This window comes from Macrosteles quadrilineatus, unplaced genomic scaffold (assembly GCF_028750875.1).
Source record: "Macrosteles quadrilineatus isolate MER2022 unplaced genomic scaffold, UCM_ALF_1.0 Scaffold_2__2_contigs__length_208266976, whole genome shotgun sequence".
Taxonomy (NCBI): Eukaryota; Metazoa; Arthropoda; class Insecta; order Hemiptera; family Cicadellidae; genus Macrosteles; species Macrosteles quadrilineatus.
The window spans coordinates 154957595-154979888 of record NW_026542595.1 but is presented as its reverse complement, the minus strand read 5'-3'; the positions used below and the strand labels follow the sequence as shown (position 1 = coordinate 154979888).

Genomic DNA, 22294 nt, shown 5'->3' with positions numbered 1-22294 from the left:
TTTCCAAGATGGAATGCTCCCATGCTTACCACATGGCCAAGACACTCATGTCTGACTCGCTCATTTGTTGGGTATAATAGCTGAGAGTGGTTCCCGCGCTTTTGCTGTTTGACCACGTGATCCTTTTAGTGGCGGGGAATTCAAACATTATCAAGAAAAAGTCACTCACAGATGGTTCCCGCACTTTTTCCGTTTGACCATGTGGCGGCTTGAATTTCAAATATTGTTACCAACCTAACCACTATTCACTGTATATCTCAATGTCAATGTCATATGCATATGATAGCTTTTCAGTACCAACCAATAATATCATAAATGTTACACTTTCACATATGGTTCTGGGGCTTTTCCGTTTGATGTGGTGGCGGGAATCTCAAAAATCGTTTCTAACTTAACTGTATATCTCAATGTCACATAGTGAAATGTTTTCAATACCAACCAAGATATGTTATCATTGTTACTCTTTTTCAGTAATATGACCAAGACACTCACAGATGGTTTCTGCGCTTTTCTGTTTGATCATGTGATCAATGTGGTGGTGGAAATTTCAAACAATGAAACTAACTACACTGCATTTTCTAAAAGTGTCTCTATTCACTGGTCAGTGTCACTATATAAGTTTCTTTATAGCTAAGTGGAATGGTAAATGAGAGAAAAATGGAACAATCTAAGGTATAATAATCTAATTTAAGAAAAAATATTATACAAAAAATAACTTGGAATTAATCTAGTTATTAAAGAATTTGAATGTTTAGAAGTTTGTCGTCCGCTACTGTTGGCCTCCTATCTAGGCACGTAATACACACAGGTAGATCCCTTTCAGGTGTATCGGGTGGTACAGGAGACGGTGATACGTCAAACCTGTACACCCCTGACCCTCAGCCAGAAAGGCTAAGGCAGATCACTGCTGTTCAGGAGCTCCGACAAAGAAATAGTTTAGGTAGTTCCTAAAGCCCCAGCCAGAATCATCATCCAATCCAACAAGACGTCTATGGCACCCTGTGACTGCCATAGAGGAGCAGCAGCTTCCTCACTCTGAAAAAAGAAGAAAACCAAATATAATATACGTATTTGAAATCCACACACACAAAGAGAGATGTTAATAAGAAGACAGGGTGTGAATCCATAAAACCTACCCGGAAAAGGTCGTCCACACGTCTATCGGTCTGCTATCTGGTAGCAAACAATAGAACTAAACGTTCCCGCCTCGTGGGCGCTGCAATATAGGAACAGCGCAAAATCACATGGACAGCTTCTAGGCTATACCTACTGAACCATGTTCAGTACTTCTGACCCATGTTGGTGACGTCACCAGTAAAAGTGGCGGGGCTTAGCGAGGGGAGGGGGGAAGTCACGTGACTTTTCTCGACCAATCAGAAGGCTGTGACTCCCCTCAGGACTACTACTAATATTCCAGAGGATTTTTTATCATATAAAAGGTCTTAAGTTTAAGGAGCTTCAGAATATGTTTATACCCCCTTCAAAAATCACTAGATAGATCAATCTATTTTCTAATTACTTGTATGATTTCAGGCAGGTTGCAGTGTTGGATTGAGCTGACCAAGCTACAATGGAAGATCTACATGACATTGGTAGCACTGCTTTTGTTTGTGTTGCCAGCCCTGATCATCACAGCATGCTACACCATCATCGTTTACACCATCTGGACCAAGAGTAACATGCTGAGTCCATCTCACCACGCGTCAACGCCACTAAAAAGTGTGTTCTTTATTTAGTTTTTGCGTGTGGGTAATCTCGATTTATTGTACCGGTGAATCTTTTTAATTTTTGGAAACCAAATCATAGGTCACCTCAAAAAAGATGAAAGATTCTTTACACACCTATGTGTTTTAATTTATTCAATATTTTGTGTTTAATGATCATCCTATAAACTAGACTGATTTCGGTTTAAAACCCATTTATCTTAATCGGTAAAACAGTTAACATTTATGTTATGTTTATGTAACTCGAATTTTGCATACGGAACTGCATTTTTACATAGAATGTACACAATTTAAATTCTAATATGTTAAAATGTGTTTTGTTTAGATGGAGACAGAGCAGAAGATGAGTTAAGAAGAGCAAGTTCTCGAGGAATAATTCCGCGAGCGAAAATAAAAACTGTAAAAATGACTTTCGTCATCGTATTTGGTAAGCAACTTTCCAGCTTTGAGCTAATGTGATACAAGCTACTTGATTACCAAAAAACCACTGATTGCGGTTTTAAAGGAATAATTACATATTGTACCTTCCAATACCAGAAACAAACCCATGTTGACTTACTCTTAAGTGTCAGCTGACACGTACTATAAATCTAAATTTATAGTACTTGTTCTATCAGGGCCGGACTTGGGACTTCAGGGGCCCCGGGCAAATTTGCCAATGGGGCCCCCATTATGATTATACGAGAATATACGGTACACAATATAACGCATATTACATGCACACTAATTTTAATTAGGCAATGTAAAGGTGAATTAATATGTAAACCTGTTATAATAATAATAATAATAAATGGTCTTTATTCAGCAAGCGTTTTTCAGATATTTACAATTCTGCTTTACAAAACAACTCTTGTCATTAACCTACTTAAACTATAAATAAAAACAATCTTCCAAACAATCTAAAAACAATATATGAAATGAAATGAAATGAAATGAAATGAAAATGTGCTTTATTGTACAATTTAGAACATAAATACATTTTTTCACAGACACATAAAAACAATGGTTAATAACCGTCTGTTTTGTTGGCACTAGAGTTGTTCCATTACTTAAGATTAGAATAGTAGGCCTATTGAGCACTAAAAAGATTTATTAATATTTCTGAAATAAAGACATAAGAGAAAAGATATAAGAGAGAACAAAATATTATTACATAAGTGATAAAAAACAAAAACATACTGATCCTAACTTATCTGTAGACGAGTTTCATATACAATTATTTAGATTCAAAAGTTAAATTCTGTCACTATCTCCCATCTATACTTCCAAGCATTTTCTAGATAACTAGCTAAAGCTCGCCAATTCCTCCCATTTATAAATTGATGATATTCTATTTCGTTTAAAAAAAGTTTTCCCAGCCACAAATGTATTATGTGTTTTAAAATCGGACAAAGTGCAATAAAATGATAGACTGTTTCATTTTCATTTAGGTTACATAAAGAACATCTATAATTTTGATTGAGCCAAGGCTTGTAGTTCAGGTTGATAAGCTCTAATCTTGCTTTAAGAATCCACGAAATGGTACGAGTATTGTTGAGTTTGAGGGGACTCTTATCTCCAAGTTCAAGGTCGAGCGTGAGTAACTGGCTGTGATGGACGGAGGTGCGCGCTCGACCAACACACTCCCCCCTCCACCTACAACGTAGCCCCTCCGCTACCGACCACAACTGTTCGCTAAGCTCCGCTAAATCATCATTTTTAAAATTAATATTTATATTAAATTGTTGTCCCAGAAGCTTCCATTCTTTACTCCAAAATACATTCCTTGAAATAATTTGTTTAGCTAAAATTTTGGGCAATCTCCCTGCTGGTAACGTTAAACATTTCAATAAATAATTTAGATTTACATTCAAAGTATAAAAGTATAACTTTTCACAGCATGTTTCCAAATATAATGCATAATTTGGTGTGTTAAAAGGTAAAGAGAATAATTTTTTGAGAAATATTTTTTGAACAGATTCTATTTGATCGCTTTCTATACATCCCCACACCTGAGCTCCGTAGCAGATTGTAGCTCGCACTACCGCTTCGAAACAACACATTTTAGAACATAGCGGTACTTTTGGGTTTTTAAATAAAGCACTCCAGACTGAATTAACAGCAAATTGACCTATTCTGGCTTTTTCTTTGAAATGATTACTCCATGAAAGGGAACTTGTGAACGTGATTCCTAAATATTTGTACTCATTTACCACCTCAATAATTTTACCCATATACCACCATTTGTCGCTCGTCTTCAATTTCCCACCATTTCTAAAAACAATAATCTTTGATTTATTTAAATTTACAGTTAAATTCCATGTCCCACAGTAGGTTTCTAAATTTTTTATCATGTGCTGCAGCCCGGTACTAGTTGGAGACAGAAGAATAATGTCATCAGCGTAAAGCAACATATTTATTTTCGATCCACCAAAATGGCATCCACCTCCTACCGCCTCCGGCAGGTCATTGATAAATAAACTGAATAAAGTCGGTGAGAGATTGCAGCCTTGCCTCAGACCTGTGTTAGTTTCGAAACTGTCAGTTACGCCTCCTTCACACCACACACTCGAACTGGTGTTGTTGTAGTAGTTTTTTAATACATTCAGCATGCGCGTCGATAATCCCAAACTTGACAGTTTAAAAAACATTGATTTTCGATCGATTGTATCAAAAGCCGCACTAAAGTCAACAAAAAACGCATAAAGTTTCCCCCCTTTTTGTGATAGACGTAACTTAACCATACAAGCAAGATTAAAAATGTTATCAATGGTGGAGTAACCTTTCCTAAAACCCGCTTGGAATTCCGTTAATATTTCATTTTCTTGAACCCACGTTTGTATTCTATTGTTTATGAGACTTGTGAAAATTTTGGCCACGCTATCAATAAAAGATAATCCACGGTAGTTTTCAACTAAATCGAGGTCTCCTTTTTTGTGTAGAGGGAAAATAATTGAGGTTTTGAAAGATTTTGGAACAATTTCACTTTTTAAAATTTTGTTGTAGATTATTAATAAAATAAACAAAAAATTTTCGGGTGCATTTTTGAAAAATTCATAAGGAATTCTATCTGACCCCGGGGCCTTATCACACTTTAATGTTTTCAAAATATTCTTCAGTTCAGCAAGAGTGAAGTCACTATCTAATCGGCAGTTATCTATAAGCGGTTCCGCATAGCTGATCGCACCTGCTCTGATTGGGGGATTCAATAAATTCCTAAAATGTGTTATCCATCTTTCAGGCGATATTTCTCCCACAACATTACTACCTTTCTTTTTTAATGTGTTTATGGACCGCCAAAAAGATTTACTGTCACATTTCATATTACTTAAATCAAATATAACTTTATCATAATAAGACCTTTTCTTTATAACACACAATGTCTTATAAATATTTGACTGTTTTATATAATCGAGTTTGACTATCTTTGAATTTGTTTTCCTATATAGGTTAAGAAGCCTAAACATTCTTTTTCTTTCAGCTAAGCATTTGTAGTCAAACCATGGCTGCTTATTTCCTACTTTATTTTTTCCTACGACATTGTTTTGTTTGTGTTCAGACGACCTTAAGATACACTCCATTAACTCATTCACATTGTCCTGGTTGTTATTTGAGATTTTAACTTGCACTAAGTTCAGCTTAATACGTTCATTGTAATTTAAACAATCATTGGTGGACCATTTTAATTTAGGTAATAAAGGTAATAGCTTCCCCTCATTCTGTCCCTCTGCACCTGGGCTCACAGCAATTAAACTAACTTCACAAGGGAGATGGTCAGACCCCGGGTATGGCACAACTTTAAAATCACTAACCATGGATAGACAGTTTACAGATACCAATGCATAATCAATAACTGAAGAACCCACTGACCCTATAAACGTGTACTCCCCGTCCTTATCACTTCTGGATCTCCCATTCAAAATAATAAATCCCATGTTGTTCATAACATCTAGAATCTTACGCCCTCTCACATTAACTGTCTTATCTTTTGATCTTCTACCATCTTCAAGGTTTGTTGTTATATGCCCTATCTCTCCACCTGAATATCCCTGTTCTTCCCCAGTTCTCCCGTTTAAATCCCCTAACAGAACCCAATTATCCATTTCATTATTACTAATTAAATTAACTAATTCCTCAAAATCTCGCTCCCAGTGGTTATAATTTAAATATAATGGCAGGAAACAAATTGAATTTTGTGCATTAATGAAACTCGCCTTTACAATATTATAATTATGGACCTTATCAACTTCTAAACAATCAATAAATTTTGACTTTTTATTGATAGCAATGATTTCCCCTCCACTATATCTCCCCACCCTTCCTTCTCTCACTGCTAACTTGAAAAACAAACTAAAATTTGACAATTTATCCGAAACTATATTAATATCAGCTTCTGAAATAAAAGTTTCTAACATAAAAACTAAATCATAACTTCTTAAAAATTCTAAAAAATAATTATCATTGAGCTTGTTTTTAAGTCCACAAACATTATACACACAAGCCCTGAAAAGTCCCTGTGGAATACCTTTTCCCGTTGGATGATAGTCTTGACTCGGCTGGTCGTCCTGGGAAGGATTGGCGTCGCCCTCTCACGCCGCGTCTTGGAGTGAGGATGTCATGGACCCATCTGTGTGATGCGGACCCGTGGATGCTGCGCTTCCGGACGTCCCGTCTTCTACCACCTGCTTAGCTGCCTGTGCATAAGTCTGTGTTGGAGTAGGTGTCTGCGTTTGAGATGGTGCTTCCTTATCAGACTTCCGCTGTGCCAGTTTAGTGAGAAAGTCAGAGAAATCGTGACGAAACAGCTTTTGAAGGGCCATCCCTCCGTTTATTGGCCCGTTTCTCAAACACCCTTCTTCCCATGTGAATCGGTGTCCTTTCACATCGAGATGATCGTGGAATAAAGGCATCTTAAGCTTACCCGCCACTCTTTCAATTTCACTCCGCACTGCTACCAAATGGGATCGTCTGTCTCTAATTTCCCTCGGAAAATCCCGATGAATTATATATCCCGTTCCTCTTAACTTTGTAGTCTGGCCGAGAATGTAGGTTATATCCGTATCTTCTGGTATATGGGCAATGATTGACTTCCCGTCTCTACCCAGGGGATGGGCTCTATTAACCCACACTTTGTCTATTCCTAACACATCCTTGCAGAAGTTTCTTACCACCTCCCTAAAGTCAGCATTTTTCCCATACCACGTCAAACCCTTAAAAATGAGGTTGTTTCTTCTTGATCGGGACTCAAGGTCAATTAACCTTTCACAGTTACTTTTCTCCTGCTTCCTTAGGCTAACAACTTCTTCCCTTAAGATCTCATTTTCGGTGACTAATTCCTGTATTTTTACGTTAATGTTACATACATCATCCTTTGTGGCTAACCTTTGAAGCTTCTCATCCAACTTACTTTCTAACAGTTTGCTCATACCTTCCATTAGTTGTGCTAGGCTCATCTCCCCTACTTTTTCGTCACCCATTGCTGAGTTAACCTCGTCGTCCGGACTGTCTGGTGAGATATGTAGTCGGTTGCGCTTACTTCTCGGTTTGGCTGGTGTGAAGTAGTCCCCAATTTTTGAATTTGGCATAAGGAACTTATAAACACAGTCACTGAAACTTCACTACCTCACGGTAACTCGCGTCACCAACTTGCGTTACACTGACGGACGCCTGTTCGCTCCGGACGGTGACGACCACGTTGTCACGGCGCGATCCCGTACTCGACTATTTCACCGTAACGGCAAGCCCTCTGATAACATAAAGTTACGAAATAGTGTCCTCGTAGTTAGCCCTAAGCCCTTATCAACACTCAGATAATCACCACTCGCTATTTACTTTGCTAAATGACTCTTAAATACGGAGCTGATATAAGACTCTACTAACTGCCACTACGTCAGTAGTGCCAACCCCTCCTAAAAACAATATAAATAATCAATCTTCGAAATGAACTCTGTGGTGATACAATGTAAAAACAATCAATATAAACTATCCATAAAAAACAATCTATAAAAGCGATCTGTTAGAATAGTATCATTGACTCCCTTGTCTATGATAGTATGCTGTATTTTGCATTAACTAATTTTATGTAATATTTAAGTCTGAAAATAGCTACAATGTACGGTGTTATGATTTGTTCTTGTTGTAACTGTATTTACAGTTATTATTTAGTTATTTAAAAATTTAATATACCTAGCAGGTACCTTACACATTTTTGCAATACATTAAAATGTAGGCCTAATATCCTTTGCAACAAATAATGAAAATTATAGATAAAAATAAAAATAAAATAACACATACTTGTAAAAGTTTAATTTAAATTTATTTTTTACTGTAATACACATTCGATTTAGTGATTGAATGAAAACGAAACCCCAAATAAAAAATAACTGACATTAATTAATGGAATAATTAGTTATATTTAAACAGGTGCTGTAAGTCAGAGATAGCATTAACTTTTAAAGCTTTAATTTATTTTATAACTTACTACTATGATTTTACTAACAAACCTTTTACTACGTTTATAAGATACAAGTCAAAACAATTTTAAAGTTTACTTTTTATAGATTAATCATTATTCGGTTTAGAACATAGTTATTTTCCCTATAAATGTCACTTCCCACTCTGATATGTTGGCCCCCTTTTCCGACATTTCTTAGCTGTACTAAAACTATTAAACCATAAACTATGACTTATGTTTATTTTCATAATGGTTTTGGTGTGGAATTCTCGTTTGTATAACATGTTAAAGTCCTAGCATGAAAAGTACCATTAAGAACTTAACAAGTTTGAGTTTTTTCTTGACGAGTAAAATGTTAAAGCTAACCATTTATATGAGTAACTGAAAGATGTTTAAATTAAATGTATCCAATATCATCGATTAATACAACACAAACATAACATTCAATACAACATTACTCACTTCAGCTTTGTTCTTTGTAGTTTTTGCAGAATTATTAATAAAATACAAAAAAAAGTGCGAAAATGTCAACCAAAAACACATTGGGAGTAAAGTGATTTAAATTGTTTTGGATAGGCGATAACCGATAAGGCATTGTATCACATTGTATGTATGCGTATGCGCGTGCGTGAGACAGACAGGACTAGTCAGGATCCCTTATCAGCTCATTATCATTTATTGTTGCAGCTGCTTCTGCTTATTTCTTCAATTTCTTGTTTACGATTTAAGTCGACAACGCTCGCCCGCTCCCAATAAATGTAATCAGACGACCCTAGATGTTATAAAATGTCTATATAAATTTTTTTATCGTACTGGAACTGTATGATTTTGACTCTAACGACTAAATTGGAGATCCAAATTTCGACGTATAACCTAATTACTATTTTACAAAACCTTTTAATTGAATGGTTAATATAAACTTCTGCCCCGTAAAATCATGATTGGTATATTCTTAGAGGTAAAAGAATAACATTTAATAAAACATAAACAGAGCAATATTTTTATTTTTCAAAAGTATTGAACAATTAAGGTACAAGTAACAACAACAAATAAGATTCAACTCCATTGAATCTCCATTCAACCCAACACAATTGTACAAGTTACGTTTACGTTAGGACAAGAGTTTTTAGATTATTTATTGTAATTTTTGCCCCAAGCGAAGGGGCCCCTTCAATTCGATCGCCGCGGCCTTACGTTCGTGTGAACGGCTTCATTGAAACTGAAACTGGTCCGTTCAGCCTAGCAGCTATGCTCGTGTAAACTAGGCCTAAGCGCGGGGCCCAGTGCAACCCTGAGGAAAAGTCCCTTGAGTCAAGAATGTTGTTCCTAGTAATACCTTAAAATTCACCTAACAATAACCTTAAATATAGGATAACAACAATAAAGCTGTTAAAAAAGAAGGGCATTCGGTAAGTGTCTGATTAATTTTTGAAGTTATTAATAAAAACTACTGTGCAAGGGGCCCCCTTCGGGGCCCCCCTAGGCCCGGGGGCCCCGGGCGCTCGCCCCGTCCGCCCCTAGGTAAGTTCGGCTACTCCACTGATTTGAAAGAAAAGGAGACACAATATCCCAAACTCTGGAAATTTCAGATATTAACAAAAAATCTAACCAGATCCACCTTTCTGTTGTCCAAAATGCTTTCTGAGAATCCTAATAAATTAAAATAATTACAATTACAGTCTCTAATCGTTGAAAATATTGTCTTCATTCAAATATTTCTTCAAACCAAGAACTTTATTTAACCTAAATGATAATGTGTACATATTGTTCTAAAAATATTCCCACAATTGCACATTTTAAAGTTCTTTAAGATTATTTTTGAATCAAAAATTAGAATTGATAGTTTCAAAAATTTAATGGAAAGTGAAAGTCAAACTTTGTACAAAATACTCAAAAATAGTTTATAAAAAGTAAAAGAAAAGGTAACGTTTGTCTGCAGATACAAAATTATTTAATGGTACCTAGATACCAGTTGGGAGGTAGGTGTATTAACATAATTACTGTTACGAATAAAACTGGTGTGATAATTGACCAAGATACTCGATTCTGAATCTTGACTTCAGTCCTTCTCTTATTTTCTTTCTGTATAGGCCTACAGCTTTCTTCGGTAAATTGATCTCCTCAATAGCGTCTAAGTCGGGTTGTCTCACATCGCTTATATCTTTCATAAACATTGATGGAGTAATGGGACCAACTCATACAGATCATCTGACATGTAAGTAAGCGGTCGAGCATTGATAACACCCTCACACTCGCACAATACATTTGACACCTCTTCACAGTTCAAACCAGCCCTCCTCAAAACTCTCATTGGAGAATGTTGATTGTTTGATTCCCGCCCTTTAACATGTGCTGAAGCACCAAATACGGGTCTCACTGGTGTAGTCGCATTGTCCTTGAGAACTGTTCTATGTGGTATGAACTGCTTGATGTGATCTACCTCGTTACTGGGAACTGATTCAATGATTCCTCCATTCTGCCAACTTCTAAAAACTTGTTGATACTTATTGAAATGTCCACAATTTGTAGTCTTATCGGTTGTTGATTGAAGTCGTTTCTTTGAAAGTTCCAAGTTATTAGGATGTATGTTACAATCCTCAACCAAAGGTAGGCACACTTCATGAAGACCTTCTTTGTTATCACTCTTCACCGTATTCTTAAAATGTTCTAGTGTCATCTCGTGTAACTCTTATTTTGACTTCTGTTCTACGGGATCAGTAATACCAAATAAGTGTCTCTAATTTCCAGAACATCGAAATATCCTCAGAAGGATCACTAAAAGAAAACATACTAACACATGATGTATTGCATTCTGTCTTACTGTTATCAGTTTCCACAACACTAGATAAGCGACCCATTAATGTCCAGCCTAGAAAAGTTTCCATTGCGACAAGTCCACTATTCAGCTGAACTTTGTTACCTGTGAATAACTTACCAGCAAAATCTGCACCAATTAATACTTCAATTTTTGCATCTGATCCAGCCACATCCGAAAGAACAATGTTAGCAGCCTCTATTCCCTTAAGTTCTGGACCTCTCCTAATACTAGGGATATTTTCATTTACCGTATAAGAGGTTGGTCTAGAACCTTGAACCTACACTTAAAGTATTATTCAGATTGGCAAAAATGATTTTAAACTTGTTATGTGTCACAACATCCGTCTTAACACCTCCAAAAAGTGAATGAGTTAAACTCTCTTGCCCCTCAGGATACATACCAATTTCAGATGCTTTAGACTCAAGAATATAAGATCTCATCGAACCTGTATCAATTAAGGCTCTAACAGGACGAATCAAACCTTCATGGATCAGATTGACCCCCAATGTCTGCAGATAAATCTCATTACCAGTGCACTTGTTTGATTGTTCTTGCGCTTGTTCTTTATTAACACATCAAATGTAGGGTGTTTGCGGTAACAAATACTACATTTTAAAGGACGTCTACAAAATTTGGATGTATGTCCCTGAAATAGACATGTAAAACAATCTTTTTTATCCAAAACAATTTGTCTTTTTTTACTAAAATCCATTTTCTTTGCCTGAATACAATCTGCACTTTTGTGGGCTTCTGAGCAGAATATACAATTTAACTCTTTTGACTTGTTAGTCAAGCAAGATGCTGAAGGCATATTGTTTGATGTTTTATCAATATTACTTCTAGGGCTTACCCTCTTACTCGTACCGTAACCAGTCTTAGCCAAAATGATTCTTTCTTCACCTTCGACTTCTGATTTGATGAACTGCCGCAATCTTTTCAATGTCTGCCCTTCTGATTCTGATGATTCTTTATTTTCTCCATCTGAAGACAAACTGCATCTCTGCCAAGCTCTAAGAAGATCATCTGGTAAGCAGGACTCTACTAAAGGCAACAAAACACAAGCGCATTTATCTGTTGTTACCTCTAAGCATTCCAAGGCAAAATTGACATTCTAATTTGTCGTAAAACTGCATCAGAGACAAACTATGTTCTGTGTTTTTCAGTACCAAAGCAAGCAGCTCCCTAACATATACTTGTACTAGAAGTCTGTCTCGCCCAAATCTACCTTTAAGTTCCTCTAGAGCCTTAGGATTTAATTATCTGCGGTTGGTGGAAAACTATTTACTACTTCATATGCTCTAGACCTAGGAATCATACTTTGTAACAAGTATTGGAACTTTTCTGCAGCATTTAAGGTCGGTTCCCTATCTATTGTTTGAAAACGACTCCAGAAATGTAGCCAGTCCTTTGGATCTCCACCAAATTTGATCAATTCAACTTTTGGAAGTCTCACTGTGTTCTGCTTAGGTACTAAAATACTTTTGTTACTTACAGAATTGCTGAGAGAACGAGCTTCATCTTCTAGTCTGTTACTTACTCTCAACTTGTATTTGATTGATTCAAAAGTCTCCTTATATTCATCCTGTTTTGCAAGTTCGGCTTCACTTTCTTCATCAGTACTTTCTTCAAGCATTAAATTGAATACTTCTTTATCAATTTCTTGTAACTCATTGTAGAAGGTAGTAAAAATTTAGTTAAGTTTAGTTTAGTTAGTAAAAAAAATAGTAAAATTTTAGAAGGAGCGTTAATTTTTAATTTGTATAAAGTTATGTTAGATTTTAAGAACTTTGTATCTATAGAATGTAAGAACATTGTAATATAAAAATGCCCCCGCCGCAGCAAACCTGCCGACTAAGCGAATTTCGATTTGTCTGAATTGATTTTCAGTTAAATATATTTTAATAACATTAGGTTTAACAAGTACCTAGGTTTGCTGCTACAAGGAAACTAATAAAGTGTGTTTTTGAGTAAAATATTGATAGCTTAGTAGAAAATAAATAAATTTGCCAAGTTTGATTAAAATATATTCATAAACAAGCAAACTACAACATTTGACAATATTCTCCATAAGAATAACATGGGAATTTTAAATTTACAATTTTCTCCGTTACTAATAATCGAACAAAAATACTTTTATATACTAAATTATTTGTTTTTTTAAGCTCTTTAAAAAGGTCTAAAGAGAAATTGGGAAATTTTGTGTTTTGAGGGTCAAAAGTGAGAAAAACCAATTTTTACCCCATAAAACCCCCCGTAAAGCCCCGTTCCCATGGTCCGGTCGTGCTGGTTCGCGAACTCATTCAAGTTTATCCCGCTTTACACCTTTAAACCAAATTTCATCAAAATCGGACAAAAATTACTCAAGTTATCGCGTTCACGGACGTATATATATATATATGTCTATATATATATATATATATATATATATATACATATATAAAAATTTGAACGAATAGTGTTTTTGGCCTCTGGGGACATCAAAATGAAAAAGTAAATCGGTCCCGGGTCTAGGTCTTACCGTGCCACCTACGGTAATAGCTACTTCCCTATAGGGAAATTCGCTATGTAAGAGAATGACACTATTCATGTACTTTGTGCTCTAATGAATAAAGAAATATTGAATTGAATTGAATATATCTTTGTTCTATTACACCATAAAGAGCATTAGCTCTATCAAATTCTTCTTGACAAACTTCATTAAACTTTGATACTGTTCTACTAAATGTTGTTCTCAAAACCTTCCTTCTTTTTAACAAGGCATCCATCCATGGTTCAAATAAAATCTATACTTTTCCAACAAATAAATTACTTCCACCAATGCCAACACGTTGGGCGCCACAATGTTACGAATAAAACTGACAAAAATGATGAGTACTCAGTGAAAGTAGGCAATAACAATATTTTATTCAAACCATTTAACATCTTCTTTAAAGACACACACAAATCAACTAACTTTTTGTTTACATTCTCCCCTTTAAATTAATTAACATGTGTTTAATTATTATCAAGCATTCTAATACATATTAATATTAACATTTGCTAACAGCTGGCACTTTAAAACCAGTATAGTTTAAACCATTGACTATAGGTCAAACCAACACAGCATATATAACAATTACAGAACAATAAAAAGTTGTGTGATTAATTTATATTATCTGAATCATATACTCATGATATACTCGTTCCAGTATTCATCCTGTGCTGGAGTCCTTACATAGTGTTCGATCTACTCCAAGTGTACGGTTTCATACCTCAAACACAGACATACATCGCAGTGGCCAACTTTATACAGAGCTTGGCTCCACTCAACTCAGCAGCTAACCCAGTGATATACTGCATGTTCTCGACACACCTCTGCATGCCTCTCAGGTACCTACTATGTTATCAAACACAAAATAAAATCAACATTTTAGTTATTTGTCTATAACAATATGTTTATAACTACTAGTCAGAGAACTGCTCCTTCCACTAGAGGAGTCAACACTATACAGTTGTACATATTATTGTATGTCACATTACAGGAAGGTACCAGTGTTGGGATGGCTGTGTTGTGGTACTGTACCACCAGGAGGTGACTCTAGTACACTGACTGACACTACTAGTCAGAGAACTGCTCCTTCCACTAGGAGAGTCAACACTGTACAGTTGCATCTCTGAAGCTGCTCATCTTTCAAACTATGTGTTCGGTCCTCCAGTTTTGTTTGTGGTAAGTTTAAAGTATAGCTACATTCATGGTCAATTCTGAGTTTTTTCACTCAGAATAAACTATTATTGTCAATAACCTACTGTGTTGCTCTCGTCCAATACTGGTTTTCTCTGTATCCTCTATAAAACAATTCCTCAACTGCCCCACCATCCTTGAATTCCTAGACGCCCATAAGGGCTTTGTAAGTGTTAGGCACAATGGACTCTCTGTATAACTTCTCAGCCATCCCTGGGTCCATCATTAGCAGGGTCTCCCACTTCCTAGATGGTCCACTGTGTCCATTCTATTTCAACAATTTTCACCTGACCCTGAGCAATGTTCAGCTGAACCCACCTTAGAGTCTAACCTTATTACAAACTCAATCTCCTTGTGCCCTACCACACCTCTGATCCAATAGATGAGCCACCACCCAATGACCGCACCTCAACAACGTTTGTCACCTCTGTTCCACAACAATACGTGATATGTCTTGTCCTAGCTTAAGTCCTCTCACCCTCATCTCCTATTGATGGCCTCCGACCTGCCACATCTTCAGCCTTGAGACTTACCAAAGGGTGCCTTGCAGTAAACATTACATCTCCCACCCCTTGGACCACAACCAGAGATGCCAACCACCTACCCTGTACCACAGCTCATATACTTCCTCAACCACCCAAGCCTGAAGTACCTGACCATACCGCAAAATGCTCCAACAGTTTTTCCAACTCTACTTCCCCAACTGCCCAAGCCCCCACCTAACTAACCAATTTTACAAATCAATAATTTGCTTACCTAACCAACCACAATCTCCTAAAAAACTAAATCAGCCACTGTAAGTCCTGACTAACCCCGCCTCAAAACATTTAACCAAACAACCTGCCCTTCAGCAACAGCAAGCTTATTTTGATTGCTTATCATCTTGTCCTTTGGTGGAGTAATAAAATAATTTTGTGCTCGAATGGAGAAATATTTTTTGTTTGCTTTACCTCATGCAAACTCCTTCAACATGGTGATTTTATGTTTCCAGAGCTACGTCATCTGCCCCAGCAGTATTTCTCTCAAGGATTCAGAGGATGGCAACTTTGCAAGTCTGCAGCGAATCTTAACAAGTCAAAAGTTCCAGTTTTCTGCCAGTTCTACATGTTTTTCAGTATTATGTGTGTACAGTTTGGTAAGTTTTTGGAAAGTCAAATATTAAGGGGACAGGCTTTACAGATATTGGGGAGGGATCATGGGATTAATTTATCATCTCAATATACCGGGTGTTTCAAAATGAATAGCTGGGTTTTAACGCTTTATAACTTTTATACTATTAAACTTATCACCATAAAATATGCATCAAATGAAAAAGCAACTCAAAGAGTTTATGCCTTCCAAAGACACATTATTTAACAAAATCGATCCAGCAGAACTGTAGATTTAATTGTACAAAGTTAAAAAGTAATCTCCAACTTTTTTCATCACTAGAAATTCGGAGGTTGCTTGACGTTTTTGCAAATAACTTTTAAATTGTGAGGAAATCGACTAAAGTGGAAGGTAGGGCCTAATATTCCGAAAGAGAATAAATTTCCTACAATCAACTTTTATGCATTTTTTGAAGAAAGGTACCAAAAATTGCCTCAAAATGAAAAAAATTGAAAATCCCCGTCTTCAATGTAGACAATAAACATAGCAAACATAAAATTTCACACTTTTTTATTTTAAGCCAAATTTAGGCTACATTTATTGAGTATTTTCATGAAATGCATAGTAGTGGATTGTAGGAAATTTTATTCTCTTTCGGAATATTACCTTCCACTTTGGTCGATTTCCTCACCATTTAAAAGTTATTTGCAAAAACGTCAAGCAACCTCCGAATTTCTAGTGATGAAAAAAGTTGGAGATTACTTTTTAACTTTGTACAATTAAATCTACAGTTCTGCTGGATTAATTTTGTTAAATGATGTGTCTTTGGAAGGCATCCACTCTTTGAGCTGCTTTTTCATTTGATGCGTATTTTATGGCGGTAAGTTTAATAGTATAAAAGTTATAAAGCGTTAAAACCCAGCTATTCATTTTGAAACACCCGGTATATAGGTATTGCTCCTGTTGTGGTACATCTTAATGGGTAGTCAATTGTGCATCGAGGTAGTTTATCATAGGCTGTCCCAATGGAAGCATAAAATAAATTTGTCTCTAGCTTTGAAACCCCCATCTTAAACAATTTTTAGATCAAATACCACATTTTTACTGAGTTAAGTGGATTTTTAAAACTTAACATCACTTTTGCACATCACCTCGGTATTATTAAAAGCGGAGGATTTAACTGGCAATCTTAAAAACAATTTCTAAATTAGATAATAAAATAAATTGTAACTAGTGTAAACAGTGTAAAAATATATTTTAGTTAGATAATGTTATTGTTATAGACTAATATAGTGTTTAGATTGTATGCCTTAGCACTACAAATTGATGTATGACCAGATAAAACCAGGTAAAAACCACTAAAATTGCTTAATTAGATAATGTTTTAAATTTTCTATAACTACTGTAGGTACTTAGTATCTGGAAACAGTCAAGCATGTTAATACAATAGCTTCTCTTCTCTGTTTAAGTCATACATAACATCCTTTGATCTTCCACAAACAGGCATTATTACCAGAATCCAAACAAAATCTTGACTGCCACCGGCTTTCCAATGTTACAGGAGACGTTCAACTTCAAAGGTATTAGCTTAATACCAATGTTCAAACCAGCAGCTTCCAAAACAACATGTCTTTTAATACAATTCATTAACATAAAAAGTTGTAATCTCGGATCCAAAAACAGTAGATGGCATGCTACTTCCCTCAGGAAAGGGCTTTAACTGGTTTCACACCAATGTGATTGATCATAGAACACAGCAATGAAAATTAAAAAACAAATTAAATAGGGGGTTGCTCAGGGATAAGTCTGTAACTCAGTCATAAAATTAACAACTTAAAATGAACAGGGCCGTGTTAAGGGTCAGTGGAGCCCTGGGCAAACCCAAAAGCAGTGCCCTCATTTTTTCCTAGCGCGGGCAGACGGTGGTTGAGGGGCACCCGGGGGGCGCCCCCAAACCTTTGGCGCCCCTGGGCATATGCCGAGTCTGCCCGTTTATAAAAGTGGGCCTGAAAATGAAGGGCTAAGATAATAAAGTTAGGTTAGGCTAAGTAATTTTAAGTTGACATCCATAATTTAACTCACTTTTGCTGCTACCACTTTTACTTGACCAAGACCCCCCTTCTTTCTTGTTGACTATTACCACAGACAATAGCTGCAGTCTGTGCTATTACACAACTTTTTTTTCATCATATCGATTAATTTGGAGTGGGCACCCCCTCCCCTCTTTGTGTGTGGGCCTAAGTTAAAATAAGATTTGATGGCCTAACCCATTGATCGGAAACAATTAAAATACAAAACTTAGGGTTATTTTAATTTTTAGCTTAGTTTAAAGAAAGTATTATGAGTATATTCCCCCAAGATACTTTACTTATATAGATATTTTGAGTGGTTGAAGAGTGCTCACTTTGTTTAAATATAAAAGTAGCCCACTAGCTTGTTTCAATTCTAAGGACTGTTTCAGGATTTAATTACAATGTTTTCATGGCTTCATTATTTTTAGGCAATTGTCTGGAATAATTATGATTATTTCTAATAGTTCTAATATGTTTCTTTAATTTACTTGTATTTTCTTTAAAAATTGTTAAAAGTTTACAGGTGTATTCATGAAAGTGTATCAAGGCATCATCTATCGTCCATGAAGCAACTATTCCAAGTCACTCCTTAGGCAGAAGAAAAGGTATAAGATATAGTAATTTTGATTAAATTACCCGTGTAGCTTTATCCTTAATTCCAGTTAATACATGACTTTCCCATGATTTGCATTCTAACAGTAACAAAACAATCAAGCCAAATCCATAAATAAAAAAGGTATCAGGTCTTTTGTACCTTTTGGTAGTAAAAACGTATTTACCACCTTAGACATTGGTTATTGCTAGTAGACTTTTATCCCTTTTTTCAAATCAAAACTTGTTTGTGAATTATGGATTTATGTTTTCATGTGTAAAACGTTAGTAATATAATAATAAATAAAACTTCATCATATAAATGCACTAGTAGAGTGGACCAAACAAACTTTAAAAGTGTTTTAATTCTTTAATAAAGGTTATCTCATTTATGCCAAATGTATATCACCAGGAAGAATTATAGATAAAAGCTCAGCTTAGTACCAGAGCAGACTGTAAATAAGGGCAGGTCTATCGGTTAGTTACTCGGTGGGTGGCTCCACTAAAAAAAAAAAAAACTCATCAGCAAAATTTAAGTAATTCTTGCACTGTTGTACCAGCTCACACTTTATGTTTCACACACAAGCTTTGAGGACATTGTGGACAGGCAGAAGTAAAAGTTTAACAGATATTGCCAACCTCTTCAAAAAAAGCAACATTGACCTAATTACATAATATCTAATTATATTTGTACCCCTAATTATATTTGTATTATACCCCTAATTTATATTTGATCTATATTATCAAAGTCAGATGTAATATGATGGTAATTATCTAAATCTGGTCTAATAATTACGTAATATGCAAACTTTTGTAAGCCTTTTTTTATGTCAAATAACACCTATGATAATATATTTACACATATACTGTATACTCACAAGAGGGTAAATACATATAAAAGATGTTAAGTGGTGATCAGTTTCGATTGGACACTCCAACCATCATCAGAACCAATAGGCGAATGGGTCCATTCGAATTTTGACTACTCCATTCGCCTATTGGGTCTGATGATGATTGGAGTGTCCAATCGAAACCGATCACCACTTACCATCTTTTATATGTATTTTTGTGCTTTCAGATTAATAGCATGTATTTAATTTTGCAGGGTTTATCCATGGCAGAAATTACAGACAAGAGATTTTGGTTCCGCATTGAGAACTAGTTGAATACATCAGAGAGAAATAAAATCCAATAGAAAAAAATAACTCTAAAAATCACTCACATAGTATTTTAATTGATTGAATTGTAAAATCATGTTTTTAACTAATGTAAGTCACATTTGATGTAAATAATTTACCAAAGATTTTACTAAGTAGACAACACATTTGTAGGAATGAATATATTTTGTAGACACTTAATTATTTAAAATTGAGTGTGATAAGTGTAAAAACTTCAGTCTAAAGCCCCCAATACACGAGCCAACAAGTCCTCATCCAACTTCGACCACATCAGGACCGTATGTGGGAAAATCAGACCAGGTCAGCAGTTAGTCGGACAAGTCCGCGGTCGGTTGAGAATTCCCAGCGGATTTGGCCAACACAACAGACATGTCGAATCTCGTGTATAGTCTCAACAGACTTGCAGACCGGCAATTCACTGCGGTTGTTTTAAGGACGTTATACAGTAAACACGCTTCAAATTGTGTAGTGATGACAAAAGGTTTTGGGGAGGAGTTTGTAGAATTACAAGAGTATGCCATGTTTGTGGGACATTCGTAGTAAACAAAACAGCAACAAACTCTTGAGACAAGAGGTTTTAGGTAGATTGTTTGAGAAAAATTAACCGGAAGCTACGGTAGATGTTGTTAAGAAAATGATCGTTAACCATTACTGACATGAGTTACGGGGTGCATGAACGTGAGTTGTGGGAAGGGTTGTCATCTTCAGGACCGACGAAACCAGATGGAAAAGCGATCTTACTTGCAATCATTCCGTCCCAAACTGAAGTGTGAAGTCCCGCCTGATGCTGACCGAATAAAACCGAAGCTACATGACCATACCGCTGTCAGAACACTGGTCGGGTCGTGTGTGGTAACAGCCAGACTTGACATGCCAGACCGTGTATGGGGGGCTTAAATCTCCATCTAAAAGTTGAAAAGCTTTGAACTAAATGTGTTACATGTTTTACATGACAAACCATTTAAATTATTGTCCTATTTTTTGAGTTTTGAAAATTAAATTTACTGTAGGCTTTTGTCCTTTATTTATTTTAATTATCATCATAATCATTCTCATTTTGGAATCTTATGTACTCATACCTGATAAACATTAAAACCTATTATTTTATTCTGGAGCATTTTGAACAATTGTTTTCTATTTAAAAGTTTAAGTGATTAGAGGTCAATTAAATATAAAGGTTTTAAGTGATGTTTCTGTAACTAAACTATTAAGATTTTTCAAAGACAAAAAGAAAATTATTTATCATTTTTAATTTAAATGTAGTAAAAGATTTAAGTATTTTCATTGCAAGTCTTTTCTTCCACTTTTCTGGTGTTGATTGCACCATGTTATTGTTATAACAATAAACCTTGACGTAAAAACTCATCATTAATGCTGTGACAAATACAAGTCAATTTTAAGTTCTATAGAATATTTTTCCCAAACAATGAACTATACTCATTCACTCATTGCAATCACTTCTGTACCTACTGTAGTTAAGTGTTTAGTCACGATTTTTGCATTTCTTTTTACTTTCTCCCCCTATACCATAGTATATGGAGAAAGTATTGTTTTCGTCAAAATTTTCGAGTTTGAGTTTTGAGTGGATATATTCGTTTTGGGTCCCCCTGGACCCAAAAAAGTGGTTTTCGAAGTGATGTCTGTGTGTGTGTGTGTGTGTGTGTGTGTCTGTGTGTCTGGATGTGTACAGAGCTAGGGACTACACCTGTTGTCCGATTTCGATGAAATTTGGTATGTGGGTTCTAATCCATGGTATCTCCAGGCGTTTTTTTCATTTTTTTGAAATTTTGATTTTTAATGGGGATTTTCCCATAAAAACCCATAAAAAACCGGAAAAATCGAATTTTCTCAAAAATGGCCCGAACGATTTTGATAAAAATTTAGTATGTTGTAGCCCTTTAAATTCTGAACAAAATGGTACAAATTTCATTTCTCTAAAAATTACGGTTCAAAAGTTATGGTAAATTATGTTATTTTCCCATAAAAACCCCGTAAAATAACGAAAAATAGGATTTTAGAATAAAATTCCAGTTTCAATTTAACATAGTATGTTATGGTCCTTAAAGTTTTGATAGTTTTTTTCATTTAAAAAAAATTAATTTTTTATGGGAATTTTCACATAAAACCCCATAAAATAACGGAAAAATGGGATTTTCCCAAAACGGCAAGAACGATTTTGATAAAAATTTGGTATGTTATAGTCCTTTATATTCTTAACAAAATGGTACAAATCCCATTTCTGTAAAAATTACGGTTCAAAAGTTATTGTAAATTATGTTATTTTCCCATAAAAAAAACCCATAAAATAACGGAAAAATCGGATTTTTACTAAACTGGCCCAAAACGATTTTGATAAAAATTTTGTATGTAGTCCTTTAAATTCTTAACAAGATTATACTAATCCCAATTCCGTATATTTACTCTCACCGCTTACACAATATGATAAAGGTTGTTGACAAACTTATGGGAGAAAGTATGTGTCAGAATGCTGATACCGTTTATTTATATTGAAGTGGACATTATATGTTTAACTTGAATTTTAATTGTTAAGGCTGTAATTAAAATATTTATTTATAACAGTACACTTTGTACAAACCAACAGGGTAACTTATTGTATTGATATTGCACTATAATAATCTAAGTCATACCACCTATATTTGTACTTAGT

General features: G+C 35.3%; 1 protein-coding gene across 3 annotated transcripts in view; it reads left to right on the top strand.

Annotated features, from left to right (window-relative positions):
• LOC128986946 (cardioacceleratory peptide receptor-like) overlaps positions 1–21238 on the top strand; it is a 165620-nt gene extending 144382 nt beyond the window's left edge. For 2 of the 3 annotated variants that reach the window (XM_054407564.1, XM_054407565.1), the window contains exons 7-13: positions 1534–1719; positions 2050–2151; positions 14164–14344; positions 14497–14681; positions 15688–15831; positions 18374–18462; positions 19554–21238. In XM_054407564.1, coding sequence (XP_054263539.1) covers positions 1534–1719; positions 2050–2151; positions 14164–14344; positions 14497–14632 — 605 coding nt within the window. In that variant the 3' untranslated portion in view covers positions 14633–14681; positions 15688–15831; positions 18374–18462; positions 19554–21238. The remainder of the gene's footprint in view (positions 1–1533; positions 1720–2049; positions 2152–14163; positions 14345–14496; positions 14682–15687; positions 15832–18373; positions 18463–19553) is intronic. The other variant, XM_054407566.1, reaches the window with a different exon arrangement.
• The last annotated feature ends 1056 nt before the right edge of the window (positions 21239–22294 follow it).